The following is an 11,920-nucleotide window of genomic DNA, read 5'->3' on the forward strand; positions in this document are numbered from 1 at the left end:
AGGAGTCTTTAATACGCACACTCGGATTCAGCAAAAGCAAATTGCTCCAGAAAAAAACATCGTGTGATACATAGTCGCTACTATTAAATAGCCCGTGAAACAACCAGTATAAAATATAGGCCACAGGCATATCTATTCATTGTAAAGAAACCGGACCTTCATAAAACGAATTCCGGTATGTGACTTGTCTATTCAGTCTCTTTATAACTGCACCTGTTTCTCAATTGACAGTCACAGTTCGTGAATAGCAGCCCTGTCCTTACCTTTAGTGGAGAAGTTGCGGTGTGTACGACACTATGGCTGAGATAGCGATGGTACAAATGGAAGCACCAACCTCTGGATTTACTCATGAAGAGGAGCAGCCTACACCGACAAACCATCCACCATCAACCGATCATCCACCACAAATATCTTCCCCTCCTCAACCGTCAACACAGCAACTACCGCCAGCGGGTCACGGAGACCTGACTGGTTTTGGGCTCCAGACTGAATCAGACAACTGTGAGGGGTTACCGCGGGAACGCTGGACTTCCACTGGAGAGTTTATTGCGTCTGTTCTATCATTAAGCATTGGCTTTGGAACATTTACAGTACTCCCCTATAGCAGCGCCAAAGACGGAGGTAAATACAATATATTTTAAAATATCCTTTTTGACGTTTATTATGAATATCCTTTAATTACAATTGTTGATGTTTACTATCATTATTTTATAAATGATTGCATGTACACTATCTGTGATATCCGAAATTAGTCCAATAAATGTTGTATTTCAGGATGATTTTCGCATTGTACGTTCATTTATGTTTTTAAATAAGTAAAGGAATTATGAAAATTCATAAGTCATGAGATATTCATCCATCTATCCAGTTTTCAGTTCTGTGTCTGTGTTGGGGGAAAGGTTATAAAGTACCCACTTGCCACTGGTGTCCGAGTTGCCTTCCTCCAGTCGTTATTTGTAGGTTCCAATAAAAAATTATTCCAGATTCGATAACCAGACAATATTTTTTCCAGTTGCTTTCATGGTAATCTATGCCGGCCTCTATTTCTTCCTCGGAGTGCCTATCCTGTACCTGGATCTGTGCCTAGGACAGTTCTGTAGCAGGGGACCAGCCCACATATGGAACCTTTGTCCGTTGTTCAGAGGTAAAATAAAAACAAAACCCTTTCTATAATCATTAGCAAACTCGCTAACAGCAGAGTCAATTATACGATTCCGATCATAACATAAGCATGTGTTTATGAATCACTAATCACACCTTGCATCAATGTAATTTTTGAGACAGGGCCCTTAAAGAGCCTGAATCATAATTATCTTTTTCAAGGCTTTTCGGGTACAATTTCATTTTTTCGATAAAATCCCAGGATCTCCCTCATTTCACCTTACCTTTCATAGTATGATATGCCTTTCAACGTTATCCCTACGACAATGTCTTTGTGTGTGTCAGTTGTATACACGTGTACATACTGTTGCAGGAATAGGTGTTGGGATGATGGTTTACTCCGCCATGTACTATCCGGTGTACAATCTGTTCTCATCGTGGTCTCTGTACTATGTGGTTCAGTCGTTCTACCCCGTTCTACCCTGGTCAAACTGCAACAACGCATGGAACACGCCAACATGTTCCAATAATACCTATAAACACATTGGTCCCAGTACAGAATACTTATAGTAAGTGACCAATACTTGCATACTTGTCCAATCGGTTCCAAATGAAGTTTTCTGGTATCGAGTATTTTCTCAAAACATATAATGTTTATTTCCTAAGAGTACTGAAGTTCATGTGACTGGATTTAAGGTCCACCAGAATGTTTCCAATGTGAATTTATGAAGTATGCCTATAAACTCTATTCACCAGTGTGTATGTGTGTGTGTCATATATATACTCTTCAAAAAAAGAAACTTGATACTGACTTTCAAAATGTAATATAATGCGATTGTTTCAAAATAGGACACAGAAACCATAATTGAAACACTGTTTGAAGATCAATGTACACACTGTTCAAAGCATTAATCGTGTCACCTAGACAGACACACGTACATGATACAGTTAATATAACAGGGGTACAGAAATTGTCAGTATCGGTTGTGCCCACAACGTGCATCAATCACCGCTTGACACCGACGACCCATAGATGCAATCAACTTGTTAATAACATGCTGTTGGATGTGCTGCCATTCATGCTGAAGTGCATCAAGAAGCGCCGGAAGTGTTTGGGGCGGTGGATTCCTTCTGCGAACGCGTCAATCCAACTTGTCCCACAGATGCTCAATCGGGGAAAAATCTGGTGACCGGGCTGGCCAAGGTAATGTCTGGATATTGTTGTGCTGTAAGAAGTCCTGACAAACACACGCAATATGCGGTCGAGCGTTGTCCTGCTGGAACTGTCCGCCATGAAACGTTGACGTGAGGAAGAACGTAAGGCTGTAGGATAAAGTCTCTGTAACGCACACCTGTCAATGCACCTGCCACATGCACGAGAGGCGTCCTACCACCGTGATTAATTCCGGCCCATACCATGACACTCCCGCCGTCAAATGGGACAACCTGCTGCACACAGTTGGGGGCGTAACGTTTACCCCGAGGTCTGTAGACACGTGCGAGCCCATCAGCACGTGTGAGTAGGAAACGGGACTCGTCAGTAAACAGTACATTTCTCCACCTTACACGTGCCCATCTAATCCTCTGTTGGCACCAAAGCAGACGGTCCGCCAGATGACGTGGGGTCTTCGTGCAAAAAGTCCAGCCTCCCTCAGTCTTTTACATACCGTTTGATCTGATATTCTGCGTACCCCAGGGATCTGTGTGGTTGTAGACGTGGCTGTGGTAGTGCGGTCTCGGAGGTGTCGCAGCCGGATGTATCGATCTTGTGCTTGGGTTGTCACCCTTGGTCTTCCTGACCTTGGTCTGTCGTCAACTATGTTGGTGATGTTGTATCGGGTCCACAGTGCGGAGATTGTCTGTCTGGATACGCCAAAGTGCCTGGCCACTTCTTGCGGAGTTGCTCCAGCTTGTAATCTCCAAATGGCGTTGTTCCTTTGAGCTGCATTCAGTCTTGGCATTCTGTCACCGCCTCTACTGCCGTTATAAGGACTGTATGAACAGCCGTTGATGTGGGGTTTTATACCCATTCAGCAGGGGGGGGCTGCATGCCTAAATGCAGGATCCTGTGCTGCACGTTTTTTTTACAGGCGTTTGGATGAATCTGTAAAATTAACCCCCAAACGCTACGTTTATGTGCTTTGCATGCGTTTTCGCGAAATATAGACACATCATCTTTCTGTTTGACTTATTTGGTTCTCATTAAATGTAATTATTTTAGATATTTGGCAAAAAATGGTTTTACATCTTTGTCAAGTTTATTTTTTTAAGAGTATATATATATATATATATATATATATATATATATATATATATATATAAGCGTACCCCTATCCTGCCTGGAGTGATAGTCATGGCCCAAGTGGTGTCCATATTGGTATGAAAGCGCCACATTCATAGACACTAATATTTAGTAGATCATTGGGTTTTCTCAATGCTGACACAAAGTAAAAAACAAGCAGTGCCATCAGTGAGAGTGCAGAGTTATTCACCTTAGTCGTACAAGGATCCTATGATCCTAGTCATAGGCCATGGGCTACTTACCTCCAGTTTGCACCCCCTTAGAAGCATTAGAGTGTCCTGAACATGAAATGTATTTTCTAGATATGACTAAAAATCTGAAATCAGAGATACATGTATATATGTTGACATGAACACTAGACTGGTAAATTTGTCCGTTGTCATTTTGATGGAAAACTCTACTTATGATATGTAAAACATGCACTGTAATACCTAATTTGATATCTACTTATGTGGCCAAGAGTCTTTTTAAAATTGACCCAAATGTTATTCCAGATATTCTATATTGCCAAACAAAAGCTATTCTAATTCGAAAGTAATCTATAATGTAAATGGTAATTCTATGGATTGTACCATGTATAGTTTGAATTCTCATGTGTCCAATTATCATGTTTATTCAAATGATTTTTTTCAAGATAAAGTTATACATCACTAGATTATTGCCTGTATTTGTTTTCGTGATTATTTCGTATTTATTTTTCCATATAATAGAAAATTATGGAAAGTTTGAGCGATCTGCGTAGAGTGAATTTGTATATGTGTGTTCTACTAGGTAAAGGTTTAATAGCCACTATATTTATATGAAAATACCATAATCGTAACCGGAATAACTTCAGCTTTAGTTTGATCTATTACACATGGAAATTGGACAACTGTAAAGACATTTATTGACCTTTTTGTTACAGTACAAAAATGACGCTGACGTGGAATGCAAATTTGCGATTTTGAGGGTACCTCCACAAATATGATGAGAACAGGAAGTGCATCCATATATTTTCAATGTTAACATATGATTTTATGTTCAGGACACTCTAAGGCTTCAGGAAAAGTAAGTTAGTTTTGTTTGGAGGGCGGGGGGATGCACGGTGGACCGAAGTAGCCCATGACCTAGCTCAAATCGCAGATCCGCCGTGCTTCTGACCCCAGGTTTGAAACGCAATAATAAAGCGTGTGACGTAACATCGACAGGGATCAAAGCAGCGTTAATCCCTAATCAGTGAGTAAGAAAGTAACAACACTGGTGTAATGTCAAAGCTGAATTTCTGGGATCAGACATCATGGCAAAAGAAATCAATGTTCCTACATTTACAGCAACAGAGTTTTACAAGTGTCTGAATCCTCTGGATTAGTAGACATGGGAGGTCTCCGGTGGGAGTTGGTGGGCTGTTGTGCTGGCGTGTCGGTTTTAGTCTTTGCTGCTCTGTTCTGGGGAGTGAAGGTTCTTGGAAAGGTTTGTAGCGCAATGTGCATGTTACTCATTACGTAAGATGATTAAATTTATCATGAGATAAAATATACTTTAAAAAGTTCTTCTTCCTTCTGTTCATATATGAACTTATTTTTGCCATTTAACCATTAATATATACTGCCTTGACCTTTGGTATAAGATGCGGCTTTGGTTGTAACACTGATTTTATTTATGCAGGTTTTCTGCATCACAATGTTGCTGATATGTGCAATGACGCTGGTTCTTTTCATCAGAACAATGACTCTTCCTGGATCCCAGAATGGATTAGCATTTCTCTTTGCACTGAATTTTGGGGCAGATCTCAAAAGCAAATATGTAAGTGTAAACACTGTATTTATTAAGTGACTGAAAGCGCACATACAAAACGTCATTGTGACTTATGACGTACATTCGAATATTTTTTTTCTAAGAAAGCAGATTCAATTAAGAATTGACCTTCACTTTGTGTGAGTTCATTGTAGTATGAACCTTTCTAGAGTGAGGGCCAAACTGCATGAACGTCGGAGCTTGCTTGGAAGTGAAAGTCAATTATTATCATTTTTTTATCACAATTTCTTACCTCAAAGGATGTTGGCCAAGATCTAAACACAATTTTATTTAGTACGTGTGACAGCCATACAACAACCAGCTATATCGCGGAGTAAAATAGTTTCTCAAAAAGAGAGGTGACATGGGCGTATGGATACACAACTTGCCGTTCAGAAACATCTTACGCACCACATGTGTTCAAATCATATCTTCATTAGATGAGAAAGGTCTGTAAAGAACTACATCATTAAGTCAGACACAATAACAGCGCATCGTAATACATTAACATCAAGTACAAGACGTCAAAATGGCCGACACGATAAACGTGACGGGAGAGATTTCCGAAGTTGGTAATGAACCTGTGGCGGTTACATATGTTAAGGTGAATAAAGATGCGTCAAACAGACACAAACGTAAATTCATAGATTGCTGGAGACGGTCAATGTCAGCCTAGGCACAGATCGAGTCGATATGACGATAGTTTAGATGTGCATTTCTTCGTTTGTTCATTAGGATGGGCCGTAGCGAGGATATTCGTGAACAATCATGCAGTCACGCTCTCTGACATTTCTCAATGTATGCTGAAACGCTGAGACCAAGAATAAAGGTTCTAAATGATCAGAAAGAACGCTTATGCATGTTTTCGTGCTAGGGAATTCCCAGGGGTTTCCCCAGGAATGTGGAAGTAGTCCGTCAGTGTTTACGTATACGTCATTTCAAGAACACTGTCTCGTGAAAAACGTATGAACGTCAATTGAGTCGTTCATACACTTATGAACGTCAATTTCGCGGTCATGTGACCGACCTCTCGTCCAATTCAATGGAAAAGCCGTATATCGTGTAAACTTCAAATTAAACAAATATTGACATTTGAGGTGCGCTTATTTTGTCAAGGCACCCATTTATTTTCATGTTCATATTTTCTTCATTATCACACCTGGCTGAATGTCAAGAGTGTTTATGTCATGGTCTTATTGCCCTTCGTAGCAAATGTCGGACAAGTCCTTTTGATGAACAGAGGGGTTAAATTTAGTATATTTCAAGCATATTCTCACAAACATCACAACAATGAAAATTTGGTAAATATATTTTATTTTCAACCGTAATTCTTGATGCTTTTTGGGCCGAATAATCGAGATAATTTTTCTCTGGCATTGACGTTTCAAATTAAAATAATTGATTGTGAAAAGACTTTTGACACTTTTATTTATGTATCATTGTCAATAGGTTATGTATTTCTACAGGGATCGTGTGTTCAAACACGGATCTTCGACAACACTACCCCCCTTGACATAAAAAAATATAAACTTTCATCTTAGCATGTGCGAATTTGTGTCAGCATTTGTAATCATGTTATTTCGAGATACCTTAGTCTAAATACATAGTCGTTTCGTTCGGGTATTTGATGTTAGACATAATGTTACGAGTGTATCATATAACTTTCAGGTGTGGCAGAGGGCGTTCTTGAGGGCCATGTTTTCTGTTGGAATGTCATCGGGCCTTGTCAGCAATCTTGCAAGCTACAGACACTTCAAATCCTCAGCATTACGGTGAGAACTATTTCGGTGATTTGTCTCTTTAATTATGAAACACAATGTAAAAGTAACAAAAATAAGTAAAACACAAACGTAGATAAACTGCACTTGTTTCACACAATAATATGTCTTTGTTACAGGGACTGCCTCATAATTTGCAGTATCAGTGCTGCAGGTCATCTCCTCGCAAGTCTGATGGTTATGAGCCTTTATGGAGTGCTGGCAAACACACAACAAAAGAGCATAAACAATGTTCTCAATGCAGGTATGTTGTGCACAAATAATGGAAGCCTCTTACTTTTTATTTAATTTAATCATGGAATATATATGAAAATACAATGAAGGGTCCCGTTCCACAAAGCGATCTTAGCGCTAAGATGATCATAACTCCCATACTTTAACATAGGTTTACGCCAATCGCAGCGCTACGATTTTATGAAACGGGGCCCAGGACATCAACTGCCCTGTGTGGCTTCTGTTCATAAGTATTTATTTACTGTAGCTCAAATGATCAAAATGATCTACATTTTTTACAACATCCCCTCACTACTTCACTCTAGGGAATTTGTAACCAACAAATATGTCCAGCCTTAGTCTAGTCAATGGTCACACGAGTCAAAATGATTTTACAAACTTGCAGTTACGTGTGTTATTGGGATACGTATTTCCGTAATATTGTGGCGATCCCTAAAGTAAAAATCTTTTAAGTATGGAAGTTCTCCTTGTAATTAAATCCGCCTCTTACAAACGGTAGCATTTAGTGATATGGCAAGTAAAACATTGTGGACTCGTGTCGATTTCCGTAAAGCAGGCAACCCGTTTAACATCATAAAATACTTCCGAGAGTTATCGTAGATTGTGATGAAGTTGTTTAGACTGTCTTGTTTATGTGCTCTGGCATCAACAAAATCATGCCACATGTCCTGACTTTTGTAACGCAGCCATCACGAGTATGTAAAATAACCCGAATCTGGAACCGGCATACGATGGCTGAAACTGATTAACGCTATCAAGTTACAGTGCCTGACCACTCGATCAATGCTCTTAAAAAAAGCATAGGTGTCATATAGCAAGACAGATTCATTGAGCAAAAGCATTAGTAAGCAACAAAGCAGTTTCATTTGACGTCACAATGTCTAGTAGCAGGTAAATATATTGTTAAGTACAGTGGCTTTTAATTCGACTGTAAACATCTTCTAAAAAGGCCAATGGGCAAATGAGAGGTTTTTTCCCACAATAGTCATATTGAAAATCAAAGTTATGACCAATATGGCACATATTCTTATTCAAATAATGCAATTTGAATTGTATGAAATACGTTTCAATGACTAAAGTAGTATCATATTGCACTCAAAGGTGGAAAATGCCAAAAATGAGTGTCTATTCAAAGTGTTTTATGGTTAGACATGTGGACAAAATTTCAAAATGTGACGCATCTGTGATCGAATTTATGTCCGATGCAATTTCGTAAATTTAACTTATCATATTCTCTGTTTATACAGATGAACAATAGATGTTCATACCAATATTCGTATCAAGTTTTGAAGGGAAGCTGTTCATAAACGAATTCGACTCCTTGCATAAGCGTGAGCATACTAAGATGGATTTTCACTTTGCTTAAACCGCTGTGTGCAAGTGTGTGTGTTGGTTTCGTTATTGATAAACAATTGAGACAATCCACTTAGAATAGTTTTAAAACGTGTATGTATACCTTATATCAACAGGTATCAGGAGCGCATTTCAGCCTCTCCCGGAGCTATTTCCTCATCTCTCTGTCTCTCAGTTTTGGAGTCTTGCTTACTTCGCCATTTTTCTCCTTGTTGGATTTAATTTGCAGGTAAATTTGAGTGAAATTAAATCAAATTTAAAATATAACACGTTGCTGTAGCACCTTGTTCTGGTCACTTAAGAAACAAAGTTATCCGATCTGTTGTAATGATGGTATATTTAATATCTCTCAGTGATTTTTATGATATTCATTATATGAACATATTAAGCAAATACATAATATAACGTCAAACAGTTGATTAATAATTGCTAAGACTGACAACAGTTCATGACAAATGGTGCATTGTTCAAAGGTAGCACACCATGTTCAGTAAAGCAACGTTGATTAGAGTTGATTGACAGGTAAACAGGCTGCAGGATGAGATGTTAATGTAACAGACAGCCCCAGTCGTGTACTCATCATTAAGCTAAAATGCACACTGATCGGTTGACCAGGGTGATACTGCAGCTGAAAAGTATTATTTAGGGTATGGTTGAGTCGGTGCAATATTAACATGCATTGTGATGTTGATAATAAAAATCTTGCCATCTCTTGTTTTAGTTAATACATGCCGAAATGATCATCACAGCTATAGTTGACAGCCTGCCACGCCGATCCCGCATGATAAGACTCGTGGTCACTGCCGTCGTCTGTATCACATCCCTCCTTCTTACTCTTCCATATTTGGCTAAAGTAAGATCACTATCAACAATCCTTTGATCAACTTGTATATTCACACGTCGGGAGTAATAGAATGTGCATTTGTCAATAGAGGTTGGTTTGGTTGGTTTGTTGTTTAACGCCGCACTCAGCAATATTCCAGCTATATGACGTCGGTCTGTAAATAATCGAGTCTGGACCAGACAATCCAGTGATTAATATCATGAGCATCGATCCACGGAATTGGGATCGATGACATGCATAAACCAAGTCAGCGAGCCTGACCACCCGATCCCATTAGTCGCCTTTTACGACAAGCATAGTCGCCTTTTACGGCAAGCATGGGTTGCTGAAGATCTGTTCTACCCCGGATCTTCACGGGTCTTGTCAATAGAGACAGCAATGTAACGACTATCTTCACTTGCATTAGACTGTCGTGTAAATCAGCCAGGGAAATCATTGTAACCAGCAACCCCAATAAGTCTCTATCTCACAAGCACGCTGCGATTCGAAACAAGGATGTTATGCACACAAAAGGACAATAAGCACTTTCAATTGTGAATGCGGCTAATACTTAAAATCATGTCAGAAGTCTTCATAGTGTGACAAAATGAGTACTTTGAAACTGATGTACTATGGATGCCATACACATATAGAATATTTACCTTTTTTATATTTGAATGATTAAGAGAATAAGCATGTTCATGTTCGTTAATTTTGATTATATATGTGACAAAAAACACTTTCATTTGTAGGGAGGAGCTATTTTGATGATCCTGGTTGACATTTACATAATAAAAGTGTCATTCTCAATTCTTGGTATCCTTCAGTTCCTAACAATTGGATGGATATATGGTATGGTACAGCTAGTTACACTGTTCATTATTTTGAATTTATGAGTTCCTAAGAACTGACTCAATACACAAAGATGAATACATTCATTAATCAGTCATATTTTTATTTTCATAGTGCAGTGGATTCTGGAAATGAAAATAGAAACAAAAACGAAGTTGCTATCATTCAAAATCCCTGTTCCAGTTCTATAGATGTTTTCAAAGCTGATCATTCATAAATGAATTTAGTAGCCAAAACGTTGTTCCGTCTATATCAGTCTGCTGTACAACACACCACGCCAGGCCATTGTATGATTTATATCTATACCAACCATATCCACTTTTTCAGGCATGGGTCGGCTGAGTAGAGATATTGAGATGATGACTGGGATTCCACCTCCAATAGTCTTCAAGTTCATCTGGTGTTTTATCCTTCCGCCTGTCTTCCTGGTAATACTATTTCCGATTAATGATATCTTGAGGCAAATTGTATCATTACCATCCATGTACAGTGTTAACAAATGTAATCGTTATTTTCAGATTTTCCTGGTGTTACGCTACATTGATTACGACCCTCCCTTGTACTTCTCCGATATTTCCGGAGAGATCGCTTATCCAGTGTGGGCTCACGTGATGGGGTGGTTCATTGCACTGACTCCGCTGGCACCCTTACCCGTGTTTGCAGTGATAGCACTTTTCACCTCTTCTCAGGTAATGCTTGTGTCTTGTATGAAGCTGGGTGAATTTAGCTAGTAATTATAGCAGAGGATGCATTTGATCAACACAATATCAATTTTATTTACTGGAAGTCGAATGGCATTAATGTAACTTGAACACAAATTCATGAAAGGAGACATCCCTAGAGCCTACCGTGTGTTCCTGCGTGAAGCAAATTTGATGATTCACTTTTCTCAAGCATGAACGACTTTTGAAATGTAGGGCGCAATCTTCTAGAGCTATTTTTAAAGCATGTTAACCGAGTGTGTCCTGGATGGTCCTTCATAACATCCTTAGGTCACAGTAGGATAATAATTTGCATTTCTTAGCTGTTCACCCCTCATAGATCATACATACTTAACAGGAGTGGCAAATATATTTGCTCAAGAAAAGCGTTTTAGTAATTACAAAGTGCTGATACTTTTCACAAGACAAATGCCTGCCATGCTAAAACATATACTATTGAATATTCTCACACTGACGAAAAAAGTCATCTGAGAAAATATCCCTCACATAAATTTAAGTTTTGCCACATTGATATGATTTGCTTTTCCGGGTTAGTTTGTTGTTTGTTGCGAATATGTTTTCCTCCAGGTTTTGATGTGTACCTAATACTGAATGAAATTTAGTATGATTGGTTGGTTTATTTTCAGCATCTGTTACGTCCAAAACCAGAATGGGGACCTGCTGAGGTTGACAATAAGAGGCAATATGACAATCAGCGCCAATACAATGTAACACTGAGAGAAAGAATCACGTCAGTATTCACGAACTGATGTCACCATTTACTCCCTCTTACCCCCCCCCCCCCTCCTTCCCCCCCCCCCCCCCCCCCCCCCCACCACCACCACCACCACACACACACACACACACACACGTTCTGCATATCAAAGTCAAGAAAATTAAATGTAATGAACCAGACCTGAAGATTTTGTTATTCAAATTTCAAAATTAGACATATATAATCCCAAAATGAATATGTCATTTTTAGTTTTGAACGAGGCACTGT

The 11,920-nt window shown here is 39.1% G+C and overlaps 1 protein-coding gene across 1 annotated transcript; it reads left to right on the plus strand.

Annotated features, from left to right (window-relative positions):
• The first annotated feature begins 230 nt into the window (after nt 1-230).
• Nucleotides 231-11,711, plus strand: LOC139451410 (sodium-dependent noradrenaline transporter-like). Its single transcript, XM_071232958.1, has 13 exons — nt 231-621; nt 1,013-1,144; nt 1,475-1,670; nt 4,714-4,852; nt 5,048-5,185; nt 6,845-6,948; nt 7,074-7,198; nt 8,658-8,770; nt 9,263-9,394; nt 10,117-10,216; nt 10,544-10,644; nt 10,735-10,905; nt 11,565-11,711. Exons 1-13 carry the CDS (start codon nt 297-299, stop codon nt 11,685-11,687), a joined length of 1,899 nt encoding a protein of 632 aa, XP_071089059.1. The 5' UTR covers nt 231-296; the 3' UTR covers nt 11,688-11,711.
• Nucleotides 11,712-11,920: the final 209 nt, after the last annotated feature.

The sequence above is a fragment of the Haliotis cracherodii genome, unplaced genomic scaffold (assembly GCF_022045235.1).
Source record: "Haliotis cracherodii isolate W230 unplaced genomic scaffold, xgHalCrac1.p SCAF_10, whole genome shotgun sequence".
Taxonomy (NCBI): domain Eukaryota; kingdom Metazoa; phylum Mollusca; class Gastropoda; order Lepetellida; family Haliotidae; genus Haliotis; species Haliotis cracherodii.

Coding starts and splice junctions, on each gene's coding strand:
- LOC139451410 (XM_071232958.1), top strand. CDS start 297: ATGGCTGAGATAGCGATGGTACAAATGGAAGCACCAACCTCTGGATTT. Junction 1,671..4,713: donor CCCAGTACAGAATACTTATA/GTAAGTGACCAA, acceptor CTACATTTACAG/CAACAGAGTTTTACAAGTGT. Junction 9,395..10,116: donor CTCTTCCATATTTGGCTAAA/GTAAGATCACTA, acceptor TTTCATTTGTAG/GGAGGAGCTATTTTGATGAT.